At 43.7% G+C, this 23,401-nt stretch overlaps 1 protein-coding gene across 2 annotated transcripts in view; it reads right to left on the bottom strand.

Moving 5' to 3' along the window:
- The window catches only part of tnfsf10l (TNF superfamily member 10, like), a 60,018-nt gene that overhangs the window by 18,187 nt on the left and 18,430 nt on the right, over window positions 1-23,401 (bottom strand). For both annotated transcript variants that reach the window (XM_030088322.1, XM_030088321.1), the window contains one exon: window positions 10,775-10,924. In XM_030088322.1, the coding sequence (XP_029944182.1) occupies window positions 10,775-10,924 (150 nt within the window). The remainder of the gene's footprint in view (window positions 1-10,774; window positions 10,925-23,401) is intronic.

Here is a 23,401-nt window from a genome sequence, read left to right as displayed (position 1 = left end):
AAATGCTGGATGATATGCAATTCAGATTCTAAATCCAGAAATTAGTAAAGAACCAGATTTTAATCGAGGAAGAAAAGGTGACGCTGACTGAGCATGTTATCTCATGTTTGTGTGTGATATTCAGCAAGCTTCTTTTGTAACATTCAGATAAAGATCTTTACATCTGGAAAGAAAATCCCCGATTATATTTTTGCTCGGCTGGACTTCTGGGCGATCCGGCTCCGGCCTAAACCCGGCTTCCCTGGAGCTCAGGGTAAATCCCCGCCCTGTGCTCCGCTGCTCCTGAACAAGTGCAGGAGAGCCAGCGCTGACCTTCTGACCCCGACTGGAGGAAGGAACAACATTCTTCCTCAGACGGAATAGCTGCTGTTCAGCCGCTGTGGCGCTCAGCTATTTTCACACAGTCGGGACGACAAGTGTGACAAGTTGGGAAACGATCAGCGCAGACGGACCACCAACTGTACAAAGACCCGCGGAGCTGGACGGAGATTGATGAGACTTTGAGGAAAGGAAAAAGAAAAACCCGCAGCTGACACCGGGAAAGAGATGTAGGAGTCGGTTTGAGTTCGCCGTGTCCCCGAGCCTCATCCATCACTCGCGCCGAACGCCGGAGGGCTTTGTCTCAGCAGGTGTGGCGGACAGTTTCTCTGACCTCCACAGATGGAGACGGCTTCGTGCTGGAATCCCGTCACTTCGTCATGTCGTCCTGAGCCCCCCTTCCCACCCCCGCTGCGGTGACTCCACACGTGTGAGAGGAAGCCATCGCTGTTCTTACATTGTTTTCTTTAAAGGCCTGAAGAGATGAAACTCCAGGAGAGCGCGCTTTTATTGTCCTCTCCTTCCTTTATCCTGAAGGCTTTTCATGCCTCCACATTCTCGCTTGTGCTTTAACCCCAAATTAGCATAGTTTTACATTATTGATTCCAGCTTTTGTCTCTACAGTCGTCGTCACACTGAAGCCCTTGATGTTTATTCACCTCCTTTGAAGACGATTATGTTGGAAAAACCATCAGCAAAAAAAAAAGGTGAACGGTTCAGACAAAAGAGCTTTAGTTGTCTTGATTTATCAGTTCCTCTGACACACACATTTTTGTGTCTGTCACGACTTGCTCGGCAGAAGAAGGAAAAGCAGCTCATCTCTTGTAATCCGAGCGCGGCGGGGATGATTTCTCACCCTGCAGGGGAGACGACAGCGGTGCCCTGTGATGAACTGGAGGCTCGTCCAGGATGTGCTCTGCCTTCACCTCTGGGCAGCTGGGACTGACTCCAGCGTCCTGCCAACCCCGAACCGGACAAAACCGCAGCAATGGAAGGTATACAGACTGTTTAAGATATTTAAGAATGGGAAAAAAAATCTTTAAACTGTTGACGTTTTTCAAAAAAGAGGCTAAGGGAATCATGCGATTAAGTTTTCCATTAGTTTTACTTTGGAATCTGTTTGCCTGGACTTTGCAAGTTGCCCCCAGGATACAGGAGACAGGGGAGGCTGAACGAGCCCAAATGAGAAAGTGCAGAAAGAAAACGATCATTTACAGCACAAGAGAAATGATCGTAGCGACAAGTCAGTTATTGAAGATACTCGTGTGGAAATGGATCATTTAAGACTTAAATCTTTCATGAAGGACTGTTGATGGAGGCGGTTTCAACACACAAGGCTCCAGGCTACAAGCCGCTTTTCTTACATTCAGGAAATAAATGTAGCAGCAAAAGAGCTGGAATGCTTACATGACATGAAGAGTCATCCGCAGTAAATTCTGAAACATGCAAAAGCCGAAGCATGGATGTTAATCTTTTTAATTGGAATGTTTGTATAAAGGAACAAACGCGGCCTCGGCCTAACGAGGTTTAACTTGGCCAGGCTTTCTTTCCCTTCGTTCTCCTCCTGCTGTTTACACAGGCAGAGCCACACTGTGGCACGCCTGCTGCCTTCCTCTTCCCTCGTCCCTCTTATTCTTCTTCTGCGCCTCACTTTTCCACTTCCACGTCTCTCATCCCCACATCTGGCCAGCAGGGTTTGTTAACAGGCGATTTCCTTCTGCCTCTCTCTGTTTCTTCCAATTCATCCCTTCTGTCCGTCTGTTATTCTCACTGTAGAAATCTTTCAGTAGAATCTAATCAACTGCCGGCGCCTCCGTCTTCCTCCGTCATCATATTCATCACATCAGCACGGTCATTTTCTTGCTCATATTAAACAACGTGTGTGTTCTTGTGTGTGCTCCGAAGTCAAAACTGGGGGAAGCTTTAGCCAATAGGAAACTTTGCCTCCCCCTTATTCTGTTTTTCACCAAAACTACCCTTCAAAGATCACATTGGTTGTTTATTTATCCACATGTGCATTTATGTGCCACGTTTTCCTCATTGTATACATTAAAATCAAACATTTACTGCCAAAGGCTATGATCGATGCACATATAATGAGTAAAAATTAGGGGTGGGACTCGATTAAAAAAATTAATCTAATTAATTAGGGCCTTTGTAATTAATTAATCTCAATTAATCGCATATCGATATTTGACCCGAGATCAGTGAGAACCTTTCTTTTTCTAATGGATTTTGGTATAGTGAATCAATATAGTGATACATAAGATTAAGCAACAAAACACTGTTCATTTTTTCAGCAAGGAAGGAGGAATTTAACCAAGACAAATAAACCAATACACATTGATTAGTGCAACTTTTGTTGGGCTGGGCGAGGGTCCTTGAAGTAGTCGGAGTGACGTCCTCTTCCACTCTAGCTGTATGTGAGGCTTGCGTGTTGGCCGCTGCTGCGACATGCTTAGCATTCAGATGATACAGCAGGCTCGATGTGCTGCGATGGTATGCAAATTCTTTGCTGCACAATGTGCATACAGCTTTGGTTTTATCCACGCTGCCATCTGCTGGCTTTTTAAATCTAAATTTTCTGTGCATGAGACCAAGTTGTGCGCTGTAGTCGGGAGCAGTGTTGCCAACTCCCCAGTAAGGAAAGTCACTATTGGCTGTCCTAAAAGTCGCCAGAAGTCGCTAGATGAGGTCGTTACCTAATTTGCAATTTGCATGTAATTGCAATGGACGCTGTAGGAGAGAGGAATGACGTCATGGGAGAAGCAAAATGTGAGTTAAAAAAACACCCTAAATATGTTTAGAACTACAAATAAATTTTCTTCTGTTTATTCTTGGTTTGTCAGCAGTGAGCAGCGGCGTATTTGCGCACACGCGATTCATTTGAAGTGTGGAGGAGTGGTGAGGGTCTCCTCTCTGCTCTGCCTGCAGCAGGGGGCGCTGCGTGAGACTGGCCGCCTGTGAGTGCTTTGGGACGGGGGAGGGGCTCACGCAGCTCCGCAGCTCATTGAGGACAGCAGCTGCAGAACGAGACGTCCTGTCACGTCTCCAGAGCTCCAGAAAAAGTCGCTAAATTTGTTGCTAGTCGCTTTTGACAAAAAAAGTCGCCAGGAGGCTTTGGAAAGTCGCCAGATTTAACGAGAAACTCACCAAGTCGGGAGCTGTTTCGTTGTTGTGTCACAGCGAAATATGTCCGGGTGAAACTCGTCCGGTGACAAACGTTCCGCGACAATTTGCGATAATTTTTTTATCGCGTTAAAATTTCTGTAATTAATTAATCGTAACTAACGCGTTAAAGTCACAGCCTTAGTAAAAATATATTAAACCCCGTTTAGGGAAGAATAAACTTCCAAAAATGTAATAATTTGTCATAGAGTAACCGGATGGAGCGCTGGGTAACACGAAAATCTGATGCTATGGAGTTCAGTCTGGTAGACATGTCTGATTGTCCATATTCATGTCGGCTAAACGGTTAGTAGATCAGTTCCAACACATCCAGTTTGCACCTTGGTTTAGTAGAAGGCCTATCGTCTGTACTGTGCAGGTTGTCCTATGTAGAGGCTAAATTGATCTTAAAGTTTGCAAAAGCAAAGTAAAAATGGCGGTTCTCGTTTGGAATTCATGCTCAGTACATAAAAAGAGCAGGAAAGTGTGTGTGCACGCAAACACAATCGCTCCAGAGAGTTTTTCCAGAAGATAAATTGCATCCCAAAAGAGCTTTAGCACTGTGCTTTTCTGTCCTCTTTCAAAAGAAAAATGTTCATTATTTCTCTGTTAGAAATTCTGAACGCTCCACCCTTCTTGTCATTCCTATTTCTTTATGACCAACACGTTCTTCCAAAGTCAATATTTTAAATTGATCAAAGAAATCCAGGCAGCTGTTTTCAGCCCAGTGGGCCGGCTCCCAGCGCCAGAGTCAGTAAAACAGTAAAGATTTTGCGAGTCTTTTATATTTATGTGCATAGTTAAACCTCCCTTTTGACCCCAGATTTGTCAGACGTCTCCACGCCGTGAGCCAAGTCCATTACGTAGCGGTTTTGAAAGGAGATCGTTCACCACACGGTGATCCCAGACGCGGTTCAGGATTAGCGTTTTTCGCCTAACTCCGGCAATAAAAGCCAGAAGCGCCTGGACTCACGGCCGAGGAACACTGGCTCAAATGGTGTTTAAGTAGCAGTCGGGAGCTGCGATAAGCCCTTCCCTCCTGACACCTGTTAGCCGCTAACAGCTGCAAAGCCTTCGGGCACAAACAGCCGGAGTGTTTCCATCGAGCCCAACCGTGTCTGTCGTTCCAAGTGGACTGGAAAAGTGACACAGCATTCTGGCAATATTCGAAGTGAAAATTCTGCTGCCGGTTGTTTTTTCTAACGAAATCACACACACATGCAAGCAGAAAATAAAACACCATAATCACTAACAGTGGAAGGACACGGAAATTTCTATGCGCAGATGACAAAGTTGGATTGCTCTGCTGCAGCAAACATTGCTTTCAACTGTCCACCTGCTCACGCATGTGCAGAGGAACCGTGTATTTCAACTGTGGATGCTTGGCGGTAGCTTTTCAGAAGACGCGTTTCCACACACTTTCAAAGCTTCTACTGGCATTCACTTTAAAAAATTAGCGGTTTCAGCACCGCTGTTAAGTAAACAGATATCCAAAAAGCATCAAAAGGTTTCAGTTTCCAAGAGAATCGTCATGTCAACTGAGTCTAAGGTAGGTGAAAGCAGGTCGGAGTTAGTTTATTAAAGCCAATGTCCGCGAAGTGTTCTGATTGGACGGGGGCGGCCGTGATGTGCTGACATCTCCCAGAAGTAAATGGCGTTTTTCTCTTCTTTCTTTCTCGATTAACTTTGACGCTACAGCTTTGAGAGTGTCCGCGTTGTTTAGCGCCCGTCGATCCGCTCGTTTCATTATATCCAATTCTTCTAAAACTGCCGTTAAATAAATCGTCTCCGTACGAATCGAAATTCGGACTGTGGGCCGCCATCTTGGAAAAGTGCGCCATCACGACGGAGCATGTGCAGAACGACCAGAATGAGTGTACTTCCCCTTTTGCCTAGAAATAAAGCCTTCAGCAGCTGATCGCTAGGTAGAGCTTCAGATTTGGAAATTTATCATCAAGCTCATTTAAAACCAAAAGAGTTCTTTCTACTTCTTTATTTCATGGAGGCTCGCAGCGTCCAGGAGGTTATGGATGAAGTGTAATCGGTCAACAGTTACTATATCCTCCTTTTCTAAGCTAACGAGACATCACTTTCATGTATGAAAACGTGTGTGATTAGTTTGACTGTTCTCATCAAATTCAGCAAGAAAGAAAGCAGAGACAATTCCCATAACGCTGAGAACCTTCTGTGAACATCTGTGATTTCAAACAGGTGGCATTTTTTGGCTTCGCTACAAGATTCTTGCCGAAAAAGACATAAGGGAACAACTGATAGAGTAGCTGCTAACTCCTTTGAAACTCCCGAAGCGTGCACGCCTCCGAGGAGGGTAAAGAACCAGTAATGTCACTAAACCCAGCTCAACCAGACCAAAGTGTGTTTTAATCCTCCGCAAAACAGCTCCTCTGAAAGGGATGTTGGGAGCGCGAGCACCGGCTTCTTTACAGAGACGTTTATTACTGCGGGCCTCGCCGCTGCCTTGGCTTCCCTATTGTGATTCTAAAAGGTTCAGCGGCAGCAGGTGTGGTGGGAATTCGGGCCATTGTCGGCCTTTCCTCTGGGCGGGCTGCATTGTAATTGCCTTGCATAGGACTCTAGATTAGGCTGAAGTCAAAATCTGTGTGATAAATGGAGAAAAAGGAGCTCTGTGTCCTGCGGGGAAGTTGACTCTGATTGCTGCCTGGGAAATTCACCGCTAAGCAGAGTTAGAGTGACTCACACTGCATGACTGCTGGCCAGCCTTCAGTGCTTCTTTCTAGAAAAATAAAAAGGCCGAATTGCTGCCACAGTTTAAAATCTGGATCTCCGGCCTTATCCCTGAAGCGTTTTATAAGAGACGGCGCCGCCTTGGTCTGCCAGCTCAATCTGACCAGCATTTTGACTCAATAAATACTTTTTAAAGCGGTCCGAATGATGGTTTTTTTTCACAAATTCTTCAGGGAATCTCTGAAAGAGGACACATCGAAAAGCTCATTTCTGGCAAGTAAAACCAGTGGCTTTTGTTTCAGCTGTGAATGTTCGCACGAGACTAATGGGATGTAAATTTGTTGGGGTGTTTCTCACCACAGAGAGGCCCGTTTCCCTTCGGTTTATACCGGAGAAAAACAAGACATTCCTGTTCCCGTTCACTGAGGACCAGAGCGGCGTGGAGCAGCCTTCTGCGATTGTATCGCACAAGTGGAGCGAGAGAAGACGGGAGGCGAGAGGCGAGAAAGGAACGGATTAGAGGAGAGAGAGGATGAAATGTGGGCGGGGGCGTTGAAGACCAAAGTTCCGGGAGATATACGGCCGTACGCATCCAGACATTCAGTCCTCTCGGCTATGTCTGGAGGAAGATGACTTATGGTAATGGCTCGACTCGGCCAGCTCATGAATGAGTGTGTGTGTGTGTGTGTGTGTGTGTGTGTGTGTGTGGGGGGGGGGGGGGGGGGGGGGGTGAGACAGCGACAGCGGGGGGCCGATTCTCGACGCGGCGTCACGGACTGCTTGGTATTTCCATGCCGAATCAACATGTGCGGCGAGGCCGGGCCGGGCGACGTGTGAACCAGGAAATCACACACAGGACACACACACACGCACACACACACACGGCCTCAGATCCTGTTTGCAGGAGTAAACACACATCCATGTAAGCAATAGGCTCCTGGCTCTGCGCACAACAGAGATTATAAAATCATCACTTGTCTGAGCAGATCTTCAGAGCGGATGCCAAGTAAAACCAGGTGGTTCTGCAGCCGAGCGCAGCAGAAACAGATGGAGGGGTTCACCGAGGTTGGTGTAGTTACAGTCAGTGGAACTCAGATTAGTTTTTTTTTTCCTCCCGTATTATCTTCAGCATTTTGAGGGGTTTAGCGTCTCAGGAAATGACTAGTGACCTCTCCACCATCTGAGGTACATTTCCTGTAAATAGGCTCGACAACGAAAACAAAACCCCGACTTTGGAAGAGAGAGACAAAGAGAATCCAGCGGATTTTAAGTGAAAACTCCTCATTTTTACAGTCAAAACAAAAGATTTACCAGTTGATAAAACTGTTAAAACAATCACACAAAACAACTTATGTCAGAAGGGGAAAGACGGAGACTAAAAATAGAGAGGATCATCCGTCCTGGACGGCCCCGTCCAACCAAAATACACCAGCTAGCTCCGAGTGCAGCGCGCTGCCAAGTGTCTGTGCTGTTGGTTGGTGTAATTCTGTTCAAACTGGCAAATCTGTGCACCCATGTTGGTCTGGTTTCATCCTCTGCATCAGTGGCAGCTTGCTCCCTTCAAGTAATATTACTGCAATATGATTGGACACTTGATAAAAGCCATTTTTACATAAATTTTAGAACCTACTGTTGCTCCACGACACTTTCTTTCCAAGTCTTTGACTGGAAATCAAGATTATTTTTTAAATACTGAATAATTTTCAGACTAAAATGCCAATTTTTTTAGGTAAGAAACTGCTAATTCTGCTGTCCGCGATGTTAGAATCAGCTGATAATGTATTTATAGCCAATAACATGGAAATATTTAACCATTTCAGTTGGAATAAAGCCAGCACTGCATAAGGTTTGACATGCGGGCGAGTTCAGAGATGCTGAACTTGAAGATCACTCTCACATACATGAATGTTTCAGTTTCTTTTTTTGAACATCAGCAAAGTCGGCTCTGATTGGTTGGTTTGACAATGATGACAGTGCTTTCAAAACACACCTTGATGGGCTAAAAATAGCTCTTTAGTAGTCAGTTTATTAAGACACTCTTCGTCACACTGACTCACAGCTGCTTTACAGGGTTGCTCTATTGGACTCATTTCTTTAAAAATAAATTTGATCATTTCCAGACACACAATCAGAAAGTAATAATTCCCTTCCATTAAAGAGCTCACATTGGATTTTTTTTCCCCCCTCATCCTTGTGCATAATATTGGAAAAAGAAGTAAGAGAGACGAGACACAACATAAAAATGAAACTTTATGGGCATCGTGTCTTCGGGATCACTCAGTAAATCAAAGTAGCAGCAGCTCCTCTCACACGTTCGCACTGCCGGCCGTGTCAAAATGTGAACGTCACCAACAATAAAGAAGCGTGTCTGAAACGGACGGGGATTTCACAACACTCGACCGGGTCTCTCTGGAAAAGGCTTTCAGCTGCCTGTAGACTTGCCTTTGTTTTGAAAAAGAATAATAAAAAAAAAGGGCATGATTATGTTCAGTCATCAGTATCGTAGATCAGGACGATAAGCGGCCAAGTGAGCGTCAATCACCCGGCGTGTCGACACAAGCACACACACATCGAGCCAGAGGTGCATGAGCAACGTTGACTTGAAAACACTTGCGGTCACAGAGGCCACAGACTAGTCACTGTATAAATGTTACCTTGGTGTGTTTGTACTCTCACGCTGCTGAAAAGAGCAATGATTCGAAAGCACGCCTGCTTCAAGTGGCTCTGTGATGAATTACTGGCTTTCTTAATGAAAGAAACACAGATATTTACTTTAAATGCTCACACACACCTTTAAAGGTGAAGAGGTCACGTGTTAGACTGTTACATTTTCCTCCGTCATCATGAATTAAGTCGACGCCAAAACAAAGGAAATGAGTGAAATGTAGAAGCAATTAATGGAAAACAAAACCGATGGAGGAACGCTGAAGTTCAAAATCCCGTACGAACTGTGACTAATGAGGTGTTTTAGAAGAAGCACTCAGAATATCAGGTATCAGAGTATATTGCTGGCACAAGTTAAGATAAATGCTCAGTATAGGAATTTGTATTAAATAGTTGTGCAGATAAAACAGGTTATATATGTTGGTTATTATGTTTTCAATCCTAAAAATCTACATGAAATCACTCTAAACTGACAAATAAGTAATGATTGTTCAAACAGCTATTTGAATTTGGCTTCAAATCAGGGGTGTCAAACACAGGGGCCACAGACATCCCAATTTCATCTTCAGCGGTAAAACAGTTCCATAATAACCTTTAAATTTCAACTTTAAAATCATCTGTTGTTGTGCACAGAATATACATGATAAAAATTGCTTATATCTTCACAAAAATCTAACAACTGCTGCTTTAAATTATGACAGTTCCATCACAAAACCAATTTGAATGAAACTTTCTGGTGCAAACTACAGAAAAATGTCCCAAATAAATCATCTTGAAGTTGTTGCAGTTTGCTTGTTTTAGCAAACTCGGGGTAGAACGAATCACTGATCTCTCAAATCGAGTCTCAGTGTTGTGTTTTTGTTATGTTATGATCTTAAGAAATGTTTTCAAAAATTAATCTTCTCTTTGAAATATTCACAATTCTCTTGCGGACGGTTTTGGCCCACGGGCCTGATGTTTTAAACCAATGACGGCATGCGTGGAGTTCAGCTGTGAAGCATTTCGAAACATGACGTCTCAAGGCCTGGACGGCGTCCTCGCCAACTGTCCGGCTCGCCTCTCGCCGGGAGTTCTCCTCCTCCGCTCGCAGCTGAAGTTCTCCCCCCCAACACCTCGATGACAAACACCCTCATGTTCTCCCAGCCGGAGCTTCGGCCCTGCATCAGTCGCCGCAGATGTTCGCGGGCTCACTGTAAGCGAGCGGATTCCTTTGTGCTGAAGCCAGTTTACATCTGTTCTCCCTGAGCGCCCCGAACGCTCGTGGTCGGCGCTACAAACGCCGGGTTCAGAGGTGTGAAGGCGGAGATGAGGGTCTGAGACAAAGACTGGACGCAATCTGCCCAGATATTCATGAAAGACAAGCTCAATAAACCCCTCTGAATGCATATAAAACCCTTTGTGGCCCTTCCAACAGTCAAATACGCTGCTAAAGATTTAATAACTGGTGGAAAAATTCATGTTTTCTTGTCCTTTAATCATTTTAAACGCCGTTATTTCATATACTTGGAAACATAAGGTCAAAATACAACAATCGGTTGTTTCTGAAGATAATTTTCAAGGCAAAGTTGTTCTTTTTTTTCATGACCAGTTCGAGTGTGACTCAATAAAAACATCTGATGTCTTTATTATCTTTATGGGAAAATCTGTACGATGTAAAAACTGTGTTTCAAATGAAAACGAGGCGCCTTCACTTGGAACACTGTCGTGTAAACGGGGCCCAAGTTGCATCGGTCATCAGCGAAATGTGGTTTCTCACTGAATCTCTTTAAAAAGCACGATTCAAATGAAGTTGCACAGATTTCAGCCTAGTTTTGTGGTCACTCCCCCCAAAAAAACCCCATGCCATCCTGACTCAGATTTCTGGTATTTTCCACCTTGTGATCATGCTTCGGGGTCAATACTTCCAGGGAAGGCTTCCTACCTTGGAGATGTAGGCCTTTATGCCTTCGGCCAGCTTGATGCAGTGCTCTCCGAAGAGCTGGGCCAGCGGGTCTGGGATGTCCTGGTCCTTATCCAGAGCATTCAGTAAACTCAGGCACTTTAACTCCTCTGTCACCCCCTGGCTTCGCACCTGGGGAACAAAGACGCAGCGGGAAAACACGGTCAGCGCGCCCTGGAAACCGCTCAGAGCAAAACTTTACAGTCTCCTCATGAGTTCAAGTCATAAAAACCTGTAAAATATGAGTAAATAAAAGAGCTGAGGCCTGTCAGGAACAATGCAGCCTGTGTTTTCACTGGTTTATAGTCCGAAGTAAACGTGAGGAGTCGTACTATGAACTGTCACAAGGCTGCTATTGCCACCGATTACAGTTATTCACACAGAGGAGCTGAATAAAAACTGCAAAATAAACTCATTTACATACATTTTATATGTTAAAGCTCCAGGTTCTCGTATTAAACCGAACTGTTTCCCTGTTTCATTCCTTCAGACTCATCATGGGAAGAACTGCAGGGTAAATCTGTCAGCAATAACAGTTAATAAAGCCATCATTACTGACTTTCCTGTTTTGGTTCTTCACATTATGGCCATCTCTGTATTTTTCAATGCCCCCCTGAGACGCTGATGCATGCCGTTCAACTTTGTCATCCTCCTGTGGATCATTACTCTCGCTGCACTGTCACACGATCGCCGCGTTTCGCCGCCCGCTTCCCCTTTTGCATGTGTTTCTCATTATTTTAGTGCTGTTTTTTTTTCTTAACAATTATCCCAAATTTGTGTTTTTCTTTTCCATTTGAGACCGGTTAACCACTCATTTCTCTACCACAGAAGCAAAACAACGAGCTAATAAGGTACTTTGTTCAGTTTGACAGAGCGTTCAATCACCTTTACAGGCAGTGGTAGCAGGAGGACTTGACATCTTTGTATTAGTAATTGATTACAGTTCCCAGACGCTGTTTTAAACGGTGCAGGAGTTTACTTGCATAACTGGTAATGTTTTGAATTTCTTCCCAATTTCTTCCAAACGAGCGACGATCAGTTCATGATGATCACAAAAGACGAAAAACTCGATGTGCAACATGTCGACGCGCTGCTGGCGCATCTTAAAATGACATTAACACTGATATGTTTTGAATATCTGCCTCCTCTGACTCACACTTATTACACAAGCTCAGCTGACTGATGCTTTACTATTAGAAAAATGTGGAAATAGCAAAAAAAATTGTGACGAGACATTGAAGTTAACCATAAAACAAGTAACACTGGCCACTGGCCCATCAATTTCTTTACTTTCTTACAGGAATCTAGCAAAAATGTTTTCCATTCAGACACATTAAAGCTAAAAGCCACAAAAAAGGTGCAAATTTGATAGATTTTATACTTTGCCTGCACATTTAAAAAACATTTTTTAAATATATTTATATTTAAAAGCTCCTTGTAGAGCTTGAACCCTGACAAAACCTTTAAAAAGTATCCTTCGAAAAAGAAGAATTTCAGTAGAAACAGACATGCAAAAGGATGCACATGCAAATGACAATATATATACTCTTATATTTCCACATCATTAAACATGCACATCTCATGTCATCTCAAATCGTTCCCCACTTTGTTGAAGGTGGAGGAAATGTAAAACAACAGTTCCTCTGTCAACTTTTTATTTTTATATTAAAGTTTTTAAATGACAGTTCCCCTCGCCAGATCCAAATATAACAGCCTATTTCACTTTCATCAAATTGCTTTAAAATTGAAATGTAACAGACTTTTTTTTCCCAAGTTCTGATTCATATTGAAAGCTATAAAATGCATCATTAGTCGGCTTGTTGACAGCATTAAGAGTCTCCTCAGCAGTAAAGCGGTCAGCAGCTAGATTTAAAACTATTACTTTGAAAAAAACCCCATACATTTTTGTTCTGTTTTGCTCTTTTAGACAGTAATAATCCGTCTATTGAACGGTGCGTCCCATCTGATCTCCTGCCATGCCTGCAGAGGCTGCTGTATTTCAAACACGATGCCAAACGTGAACTTATTCAGCACAATTGTTACATTCATTTCATTCCGACTAGACCAAATCTGAAGCGTTCTGCCGATTACTGGCTCCAGCCTCGTGTGTCTTTCGGGGCAACGCAGTATATTTATCTGAGAGACTTGTCGAAAGACACTGGAGTTGAAAGACAGAAAGCACATTGTTAATGTTATATGAGGACCGAAACTGGTACTGGAAAGGAGACAAGAGTAATAAAAAAAAAAAAAAGAGAAAAGAGCGCATATGGACCACAGATTAGTTCCCTGCAACACAACACCTCATGTTCCAACGCCGAACACATGTTCCGAGGACCTCCACAGACAGAACTTATCAAGAAATCTAATAAGAGAAAATTAAATGAACAATCCCTCTGTGGCCGAAAGGGGAAACTGTTTGTTTCTTTTCCTCTTTCCTCCTGTTTGGCAGCTGCTTTGGACATAATAACTGTTTCATATTTTAAATGACAGCCTTTGGGAACTTTGCTGTGTGTGCGTGCGTGTGTGTGTGTGTGTGTGTGTGTGTGTGTGTGTGTGTGTGTGTCCTTCAGGGAGGCTGTCAGGCGTCACGGTCTGAAAGCTCTGCTAATGACTCTGTAACAAGCACTGATGAGGAAAGAGAGATTACAGAGCTGCCCTCCTTCGACCCCTCTCTTTAGTTTTATTAATTTCTTTCCGCTTCACCCCAGTTCTCTAATGAACCCCGTTCCTGTTTTTCTTTTTCTACAACTCCCATCCATAGCGGGCCTTCTCTTCCCCTTAAAGGAGGGTAACGTTCATGTTGACGCCTGAGTGGATCTCTGTGTCTGTCTCGCTGATAGCGGTGCGTCTGTGTTGGTAAATCAGCTCACACCAAGCGGGAAACCGGAGGGCGTTTACGGGAAAGACCGGCGGTGGATGGTGAGGGGGATGAACCCACGTCTCGGTGTGTTACCCAGTCCTGAAGAGATGACTCACGTCTTCATGTCTATTCACGATCAAATCAATGTGCGTAATGAGATCAGCGTGGCGAACACGGTGCATGTAGAGGTTACCGGTTCCTTGGTAGTCTGCGTCAAAGCATGGGTCGCAGATGACTTTTCACAAAGTTTGTCTGGTAATAAACCTGAAATCTTAAAGTGGCACGACATTCCAATCAGATAAAAATGCGATTTTTTTCTGAAACGCTGTTACTACTTATGGGCATCACGGCTGTAGTAAATATTTCCTGCCCAGACAGCGGCGGCCTTCAGAGTGTCATGACTCTCAGTCCATATCCTCCTGGGACGTCTGTTGTTGTGTAAACGGGGATTTAATCACTCTTTCGCTATTCTTAGCAAGCATTCAGACCCCTGAAGCAACTCTTTCTGAAAAGACACATCTGATCCAGCAGCCTGTTCAGCCGTCACTGCAGACTTCTAGAGAGTGTCGTGTTGAAAGTACTGTGAAACTTTTCAAAACAGCCCCTTACCCCATCCCAGAGCACTCACCGGAGGCCCGGCTGCACTCAGAGAACGGGTTCAAACTGCACGCATGAAGTGAACTCACTCTGTCTTTGCAGCATCTTTAAACCCATTCAAGGTCAATTTTACTCATTTTTTTTTTAATCTCACCAGTAGCATTCATTACTGTTTCATGGAGATGTCATATCATGAAGCAACTTTGAGAAAACACAGTGGCTTTTTTTCTTTACTTTGTTAGCAGTGTTGGAATATTGATCTTGAACCAGCTGCAGCCTCCACTGACATTCACTTCGACGACCAAGCAACATAGAAAAAACTTTAAAAAACTCACATGGATACACCACAAAACTTATCAAAAGCCAATCGAATTACCAGAAGTGTAGATATCAGACGTACCTCTTCTGTTAAAACAAGCTGAAGAACCATATTTACAGTTTCATTTGCTTCTTAAACTGTGCTGATTAGGTTTTATTAGTGTGGCTTTAAATCAAACTGGGGTGCATGTAAAAGAACTGATGTTTACCAGAGTAGAAGCTCTCCATATAAAGAATACTTTTCCAAATAGTATGAATAGAATTTTACTCAGAAATACTATGTTATTGTGTTATTCTTATGATAATTAAACTTGAAATGTAAGAAGTAGTTGTTTATGTAATGTGTTGTTCAGACAAGTACAGTATTTATTGAAAACATGCATGCACTTCATTCTGCTGTTTCAGCCCTATTTTGGAAACTTTGAAGTTGCCTCCTTCATCTTTTGGACTGGGATTCACTCATCCATGTTGCATCCATTGTTTTTCAGCGAAGAGGAAGCGCGGTAGGTCATCTGCATACAATCAGAACCGATCAAAAACTGCTGACCGAGGAGTCTGGGCACAGAGGAGGCGTGCGATGACAGCAATCATACGCAGGAGCGATGTGGAGGTCCCAGCATGCGTGAGTGGCTATGAGCTCACTCCACACAAGAAATGGAGTGAAAGTCGGCTTGGTTGCTTTCTTGGTGCCTCTGCCAAAACACACTCCCTGCTTTGCTGGATCAGGTTGAGGGATTAATCGTAATTGAGGAGTGCTTTTATATATGACAATGAAAGGGTAGGCTTTACAGACCATGCAGGGCTGTGTGCATGTACATATGTGTGTGTGTGTGTGTGTGTGTGTGTGTGTGTGTGTGTGTGTGTGTGTGTGTGTGTGTGTGTGCCCATTAGATTTTGACAGGACCGGCAGGGAGTGTTTGATCCATTGTGGGAAGAGGTTAGTCCGTGCTGGAGAGGAGATACAGTCCTCACACATCGCTGCACTGAGCTAAAAACAAGATTAGAAGTAAACTTCTTGCTCCATTAGTGTACAGAAAAGAGGCCAAAGGCTAAACCAAGCGATCCCAGAAGCATTATCACCAGCCTAATGCACTTTATTTCCAATGGATTTATTCTCTATATAAGTAAGTAAAAGATAATTTAATTTCGGAAACTATGAGAATTTAATTGCCCAGAAATCATGCAACATAATGTTTCAAAACCACATTTCCACATAATTTAGCTGCTGTCCAGTCCAGCTTTCTTTGGATACGACACACGGCTTTTATTTCATTTTGTATAGCAGCTCAGGTTTCCCTGCCAGCTCTGGTACTAGTCATCCAAACAAGGCAAACCAATGTCATCTCCCTGAGAAGAGAAGAAGGAGAACATTAACTTTATCTTGAGCGTCAGACACAAACATAAATGAGCCAATATTTCTAATCAGAGCTGAACCTTTGGCCTGCACTGATTGACCATAATTTCTGTAGTTAAATGCACATAAATAAAGTGTTTTACCACTGGAACGCATCAGTCACAAGCTTGCAATGTCCCAGAAATGAATTATGGGTTTGCCAAAATGTTGACTCACTGTGTTTGACATCTTTTTGTGCTTGTTATGGTTTTTTCAAGGCTAAGTAGTCTGGATGAGGTTCTAGTGGGAACGAGGGCTTAGCTTCCCTGACAGCACATCTTTTTTGAGGTAGTGGTCTCTCCAAGATTGAAAAATATCTTTGAGATTGAAAGCAAAAAGAAATATGAAGGTTTCATCCACAAAAGCGGTGAGAAGAGAGTTTCTTCAGGCCTTGAACATCTTTCAGAGGTCATGAGTATTAACCTCCAGTGGACCTGGACTGTTTCTCAAAAGTCACGGCAGTTTATCTCCAGCAATCCTGAAGTCCTAAATGTTTCTCAGATCCTTTCTGGACCCTGAATGTCTCGTGGGGGGGTGGATCTTTCTTGGAATCTCAAATGTCCTTCGATACTCATGAGGAAGAGCCACTGTTAATTTTGAATGTTCCTCCAAATTCATGGAAAAGGATAGTCTCCGAACCTTGAATTCCAGCAAAAATCCATGAAGAGGCTCCTCTCTGACTCTTGAAAGTCATGAGAATCCATTATGGGCCACAATGATTTATTGTCTTTGTACCTTAAATGTCTCCTGGAAGCCATAAAACTTCTTTCTCTGAAAACTTCGATTGTATGAACCATTAGCCATTTGATGAATGAACTTTTTTTGTCTGACAAACACTTTATTGCTTATAAGAAGGGACTTGTTAACTCAACAGGTATCAGGCCACGCTGTGCGCGCTGCCGAAGCCGGAAAGAATTAAACAACTATTTCTCATACAAGTTTGTTCCCTGCAGGATCTTTAAACCTTCATCAACTTTTCAGTCTTCACCAAATCTGTAAAGCCAAATTCTAAATGCCCTTCTGGCTGATTATGAATGTGTCGCTTGTCTTTCTGCGTTCTGACTTTAAACTCCGTCTTCCCACTAATTTGCATCAAGCCAATATCGTTTGACCGTCTTGCGGCCAAGAAACTGAAATCCGACACCCATTTAAAGTGACTGTATCAATTATTTCCAGTGCTCAGTTTGGTTTCTGGTTTAGAGAGAGAGAAAAAAAAAAGAAACAGTTGGAAATCTTCAGAGAGGAAAATGTGAGATATCCTGTCGGCCAGTGTGGACATGCAAGCCCCCAGAGATGAGGGAGGGAGGGAGGGAGGGGGGCTCGGAGCCTCGACATCATTATCATGCCCTGGGAGCATGCATCTGGAACTGCTCCGCAGGTTTTAAACTTGAATAGTTACTGGAGGACGCCCCCGCCTCCCCTCCCCCCTCTCCTGAGTGCTCCTCTGACAGCAGTTTATCAGCCAAGGTCCAACGCCGCATTGCCAAATCCCTGAATCTCAACAACCGCCTTCCTTTACCTGTCAGTTCGGAAGAAAGTTACGCCCCCGTGATTAAACATCACCAAATCAATAGGCCGACAGGAAGTTGACTTTGGCTTCTTAAGTTGTAAAATCTCGTGTCCGACACAGATTTGATTGATTCCTTTTGATTTCCAACAGAGAAGGCATGAAGAGGATTTGTAATCTTACGTAGCTGGCCATCATCTGCTTGGCAGTTCCTTTGTGAAAACATACTTCACTTTTTCTCAAAGGACAAATATATTTTCCTATTTGGAGAAAAAAAACCCCCACTCATATGTCGTTCTCTGTGCGCCCGTCCCCCGAGTAAAGTATTTCTTCAGTGCGCTGACATCAATGACTTGTCCTTCACTTAGCTTCGCAGCAACGAGTCCATCGGGCCTCCTGGGCGGCCAAAGACAGGCGAACAAATGCTGAAAACATCTGATGTAACTCTCCATTGTGCTGTTAAATCAGATTCATTCCACTGCGAAAGTTTGGTCAAGCAGGTCAGGAGAAAAGACGATTGTGTGCGAGTGTCGGTAAATATTATTTTCAGAGGACGTCACTCCTGGCAGATGTATTCGTCATGACAGATCCACACATATTCCTGTATATGCCATTCACTAGCATGTATCTGCGTCCATTCTTTAAAGTAGAAACCTTAAAGTGATGTAATGGATTAGATTACCATGTTTAGAGATCTCAGAGATGAAACATCTGGAAGAACGCACATGCAAATGTATCATGTCATCGTCCGTGAATAAAGATAAAGTAATCATCCTCTGCAATTCCCAGAAATGACTCAAGCTACTCATTCAATCAGGTTTTTATAAAATTATTCAAGTTCAAGTTATGATGCAACCAAAAAATTGGCATAAAAACCCGTCTTGGGTTGGATATGTTGTAAATTATGGTGCCTGCCAAGATGGCCGGCTTTTTTTGCCAAAGATGTTTCATATCTAACCACAAGATTTTAACTATTACACCAATTTAACAGATAAATTGACCAACTCATACAGACTAAGAAAGACCAAATCAAACACAAATCAGATGGGAATGGAAGCTTGTCAACTATTCATTTCCAATATCCTCCAGCTTGGTGTTTCAATGTCCCCAAAACACGCATATGCTAACCGTCACGCTTGCGTCACAGTGTCAAAGTTTTGAATTATGCAGCTACAAGTTGCACAACTGCAACAAAGGAGCTATGGGCTTGAAATAAACGCCACTTTCCAGTGTGAAAGTGACACCTTTTCACGCCTCTACTTTCAGTTATGCTAAGGAGGGGGGGCGGGGTTACCGGTATGCAAACAATCACAGGAAGCTGCTTTCCAGGTGAAAGCTGCTGCCATTCAGATGGAATCATTTATACATAACAGTGAGGATTACAGCCCTCACGACAAAGGAGAAGCAGCAGAACTTGCTCACTCAGATGTTGATGAGCTACAACGGCATTCAGCGACAGACCTCACAAAAGAATGGCTTCTTAATGAAATGCATTTGTTTAAAATGCAGCTCTTTCCACGTCAGATGAATTCTTTTTCCAACAATTTGAGATGTATTTTCAAGCTGTTTTTTTTAACTAATCCACACATATGGTTCCAACCCTAATGTAAATGGGCTAGTAGCAGTTTTTTTTTTTTTTTTTATTCCTACTCCTCCTGCTTTGGCGCTAACACTACAACAAATGGTGCAGCATCATGTTTTGTGACAACTCTGCCCTGTTTCAAAGCAGTTTTTGTGTTTGTATGACATGGTGTTTGGAGCCACTAAAAATGCAGCTTTTTTAAAAATGTCTCCAAAGGTTTAGCAGGGAAAACACACCTCTTTCAAAAAGGCTGCCACTGTGAACGCACACCACGCCTCATGTTTCCAATCATCCCCCCTCTGTGAGCCTAATCACCCTCATGTGGCTCACCTGTGTCCGCCCCTGCTTAAACCCCTCCCTCCCCTTGTTTGCAGCGAGATCGTCTCAGTTGCTCTGCTCTCAGACATCCCGCTGCCTTTGTGTCATTTCTATGTGTTTACTCTTGTGCTCTTATGTTTTTGGATTTCTGCCCATTTCAGGCTTTACTCTAACCCAGCCCTTTTGGCCTACCTCAACCCTTAGGACCACCTTCACAAACTTATTTTGAGTATCTGCTCCTTTAAGAACAGCTCTGGCTCCCAAATATAGCCACAAGACGACCGGACATGTAACAGTGTGAATAGTTAAAACATGCAGGAGCTTCAACTCTTGGACAAGAAATGCATTTAATACATGAGATGAGATGTGGAATTAAGCTGCTGATAACAAGGTTTTCCCAGTTTTGCACCTTTTTGATCATTTTGATGCTGTTTAGCAGTTTAATACATTTCCTATAGGTAATTTGAAGGTACTATGATGGAGGGTACTCTGAATTTTCTCCAGTTTCCTCCTAAAATCCAAAGATGTGCTGAGAGCGTACACATATATACTCAAATCTGTTAAATTTCAAGACACCAATTGAACTAAAAGACTGAGAAAAGTCACTCGCACACACACGAGGGCCTACGAACAAGCTCCGGCCGGACCGGGAGGACACTCCTGTCGGTCCTGCCCGCGGACTGGCTTCGGTTCTACCTCTGGGATCCGTAGTTCCTGTGCTGGACCGTCCAACAGACTGTACTCAACATAGTCCTCGGCTTTACTTTTTATTGTCTCATGCTAGCTGTTGCCAAAGCTGTCCGTCCCTGGGAGTGGGATTCCTCCATACTGTGGTTCTCCCCAGGATTTCTTCTTCTCCCACTGGGTTTTTGGAGTTTTTTCTTGCCGGATGTGAGGGTCTAAGGCGGTGGTTGCTTCCTTTTGTCTCGCTACTGTGAATTTGACATATTAATATTATGCTTATTCACTGTTTTTATTTTTACCAATCAATGTAACATCCTGAAGCCCTCTGAGGCAACTGTTGTTGTGATACTGGGCTATACAAAAATAAATTGATTGATTGATTGATTGAACTGAACCGGCAACATCTGAAATTCTTGAATTTCTGCTGAATATTTCCATCCAGATCACGGCTTGTTTCCTCTCTGTGGCCCAGCTGATGACCGAGCAAATCCAAAAAAGCAAAAAAAAAACTTTGTATATAATTCTCACACTGTCATGAAACTATTTCATGATACTGAATTTGAACTTTGATGATATATGGCCGACTGCCGCTCGCTCCCGATAGAAGAGCTAAACTGGGATGGTCCCTACTGGCAAATTTTTTGGAAATGATAACGCAGCATGAAGAGGAAACGCACACACACGCACACACACACACACATTTGAGGCGTGTGTGTGTTTTCTGCCCCGTCTTGGGTGGAGGACGGACTCTCTCATGGCCGTCCGTGATGAACTGGATGACTGGACTCCAGAGAGACACAGAGAGGCTGACAGAGCTCCTGTGATCCCCATGCCGGCTCTCTCAGGAAGCGGCAAACAATACCTCACTGTTCCCTCCCCTGTGTGAGTCTTTCTCTGTGTGTGTGTGTGTGTGTGCATGCACATATGTAATGCGTGTGTGTGGCCCGGACTCTGTGTGTGTGTGTGTGTGTATGTGTGCGTGTGTGTGTGAGTTTGGCCCTTGCTGGACACCAAACCCTGAAAAGAATATCTCAGAGGGCCACTTGGAAACCAAGCTACAATTTTGTGTGTGTTGTGTGTGTGTTAGTGTGAGTGTGTGTTAGTGTGTCTGGGAGTTTCTTGGCAGTCCAAAACTCTCATTTGAGAGGATTAGGAAGAGGAGAAGGCGGCCACGTAACTCGAATCCAGCAGGCCAGAGGCCTGAACCGAGAGTGTGTGTGTGTGTGTGTGTGTGTGTGTGTGTGTGTGTGTGTGTGTGTGGGTGTGTGTGTGTGTGTGTGTGTGTTTGACATGAACAGCGAACCGAGAGAAGCAAGAGAGCGAAAGAAAAAGTAACTTTACTGTCCGTTTTCTCTGCTTTGTGATGGAAAAGACAGAGGCGGAGAGGACGGAGCGCCGAGGCCTCGCCGGCGGTGGCATTGAGCGTAAATCACGTTGTCCAAACACAGAGGCAGGGGGACGCAGACGAGCGCGGGAGTTAAATAAAACACGGTGGAGCACGGCTCCATCATCCTGAGTTACGCCGAGTCCCCCGGAGCCGAAGCGTCCGAGGGAGTGAAGCATTTTCAGTGAGTTTTTAGGTCGGTTTAGCAGTAAATACAAGTCGGCATGAGGTCGGGTTTGGATTTATGCTCGACCTGGTAATCATAAGTCATCCGGCAGAGAGAGCGAGTCGGTAAAAGTGAGACAAAAAAAGATTAAATATGTTGGACGTGGCAGTATTTTTTTCTAATATGTGATGTTTTGTTGGGCTGCGGAGCCGGGACATTCATGAAGAAGACCTGTAAATTGAACTTAAGTGAGCAGCTGAGACATAAATAAAACTCTGGGTTTTATGGATGAATGCAATTATGTTGAAGGGATCAATATTAATCATTTAGACCTCAATCCATCAGTGGAAGGAAACTTAGTTGAGGGAAATCTTTTTCACAGCTGTGTTCCTAAAAGAAGACATGAAAAATTATTTGCCTTATGATTTATATCAATCTCTTTTATAACATCGACTTTGTCCTCATTTCATTTATCATATTTTCTATAGAATATATGGAAGTGTTGTTACACTTGCACAAATGACTGGATTGCTTCTATCTATGCCAGGACTGAAGTTAAGTCTATAAATGAAACTTTAAATGAAAACGTCATTTAATATAGAAAGGAAAAAAAAGGCAACAAAATTAAAATGGGAGGTAAATGAGTTAATCTGAACAGCTGCAGGTGCAGCAGTGTAAATGTGGTTCAGAAAAAGAGCCACAAACTGTTGCTCCACAGTAGCTTTGGGAAGCAGTCGTCAGGAAGTAAAATGTACAAACACAACAGAGCATTGCAGGCTTGTCCCAAACAGACCAACAAATGCACATAAAACCAGATATCAGCTTGATAATGAAGCTAATCTTTGATTCTCCACCCAAAAAACAACCTGTACGAATAAAAATTCACCAAAACTGACATTTACACACCGCGTTAGTACTTGACATAAAGTTTTTATGTTGCAGAGCTGAGCGCCTGTCGTAGAATAAACCTATGACGAGGTCGATGTGCTCATAAACACTGCTGCATTGTGTGGAGGCGACGGCGTCGGTGTGGCTGTGATTTATGGTTTTTGCACTTCGGCATCAGTTATTGGACTGTTAGGAGGCGAAAGTGGCTCTTCGACTGCACTCAGTAACTGTAAGTTAACTAGTGTGTCGGTTATGAGTGTGCAGGAGTGAGAATGACTTAATTTGAGTTTTTTACGTGCGTTTTCTGTAACGTGTGTGTGTGTATGGGTTTATATCTGTGATTTGTTGAGGTGTTTAATGTACACGCATGTGTGGGTCTGCAGGTTTGTGTGCAGCCTGCGTGTTTTCCCCACTTTATCATCCCTTCAGGGCTCCGGTGAAGGTGGCAGCCGGCCAGAACGGAGCCGACGCTGATTTATTTGGCAAAGCGGCCTCGATTCATCCTGGTTGGACATTTAATGACCAACAGCCTTCTCAGCCATCAATCATGCTGAAAGGTGATCACATTTTTTTGTGGAAAAAAGAAAAAAGGTCATTTTGATTATGAACAGTGGATAAACTTCAAATTTCTACCTCAGATCCAGAGTCCGGGCCAAGTTTTTGTCTGCAGTTGAAAAGACAGACACTCCCCCCGCAGGAGGCCTGCCAGAGCCCGGCGCACATAACAACTTCTAGGGGAGAGTTTTCAAACTCCCAGCCAGAGACGCAATCATTAGAGAATTGGGGAACAGAAAACCAAACGCTTTTAGCGTGGACTCATGCAACCGCATGAGATCTCTGCCTGGCCTCATGTGCCAACTTCACTTTGCTTCAGTGGGGCAACAAAGTCAGGGAACGAGGGGCAAAGACATA

The sequence above is a fragment of the Salarias fasciatus genome, chromosome 3 (assembly GCF_902148845.1).
Source record: "Salarias fasciatus chromosome 3, fSalaFa1.1, whole genome shotgun sequence".
Lineage (NCBI taxonomy): Eukaryota > Metazoa > Chordata > Actinopteri > Blenniiformes > Blenniidae > Salarias > Salarias fasciatus.
This window is presented reverse-complemented; position numbering and strand designations above follow the sequence as displayed.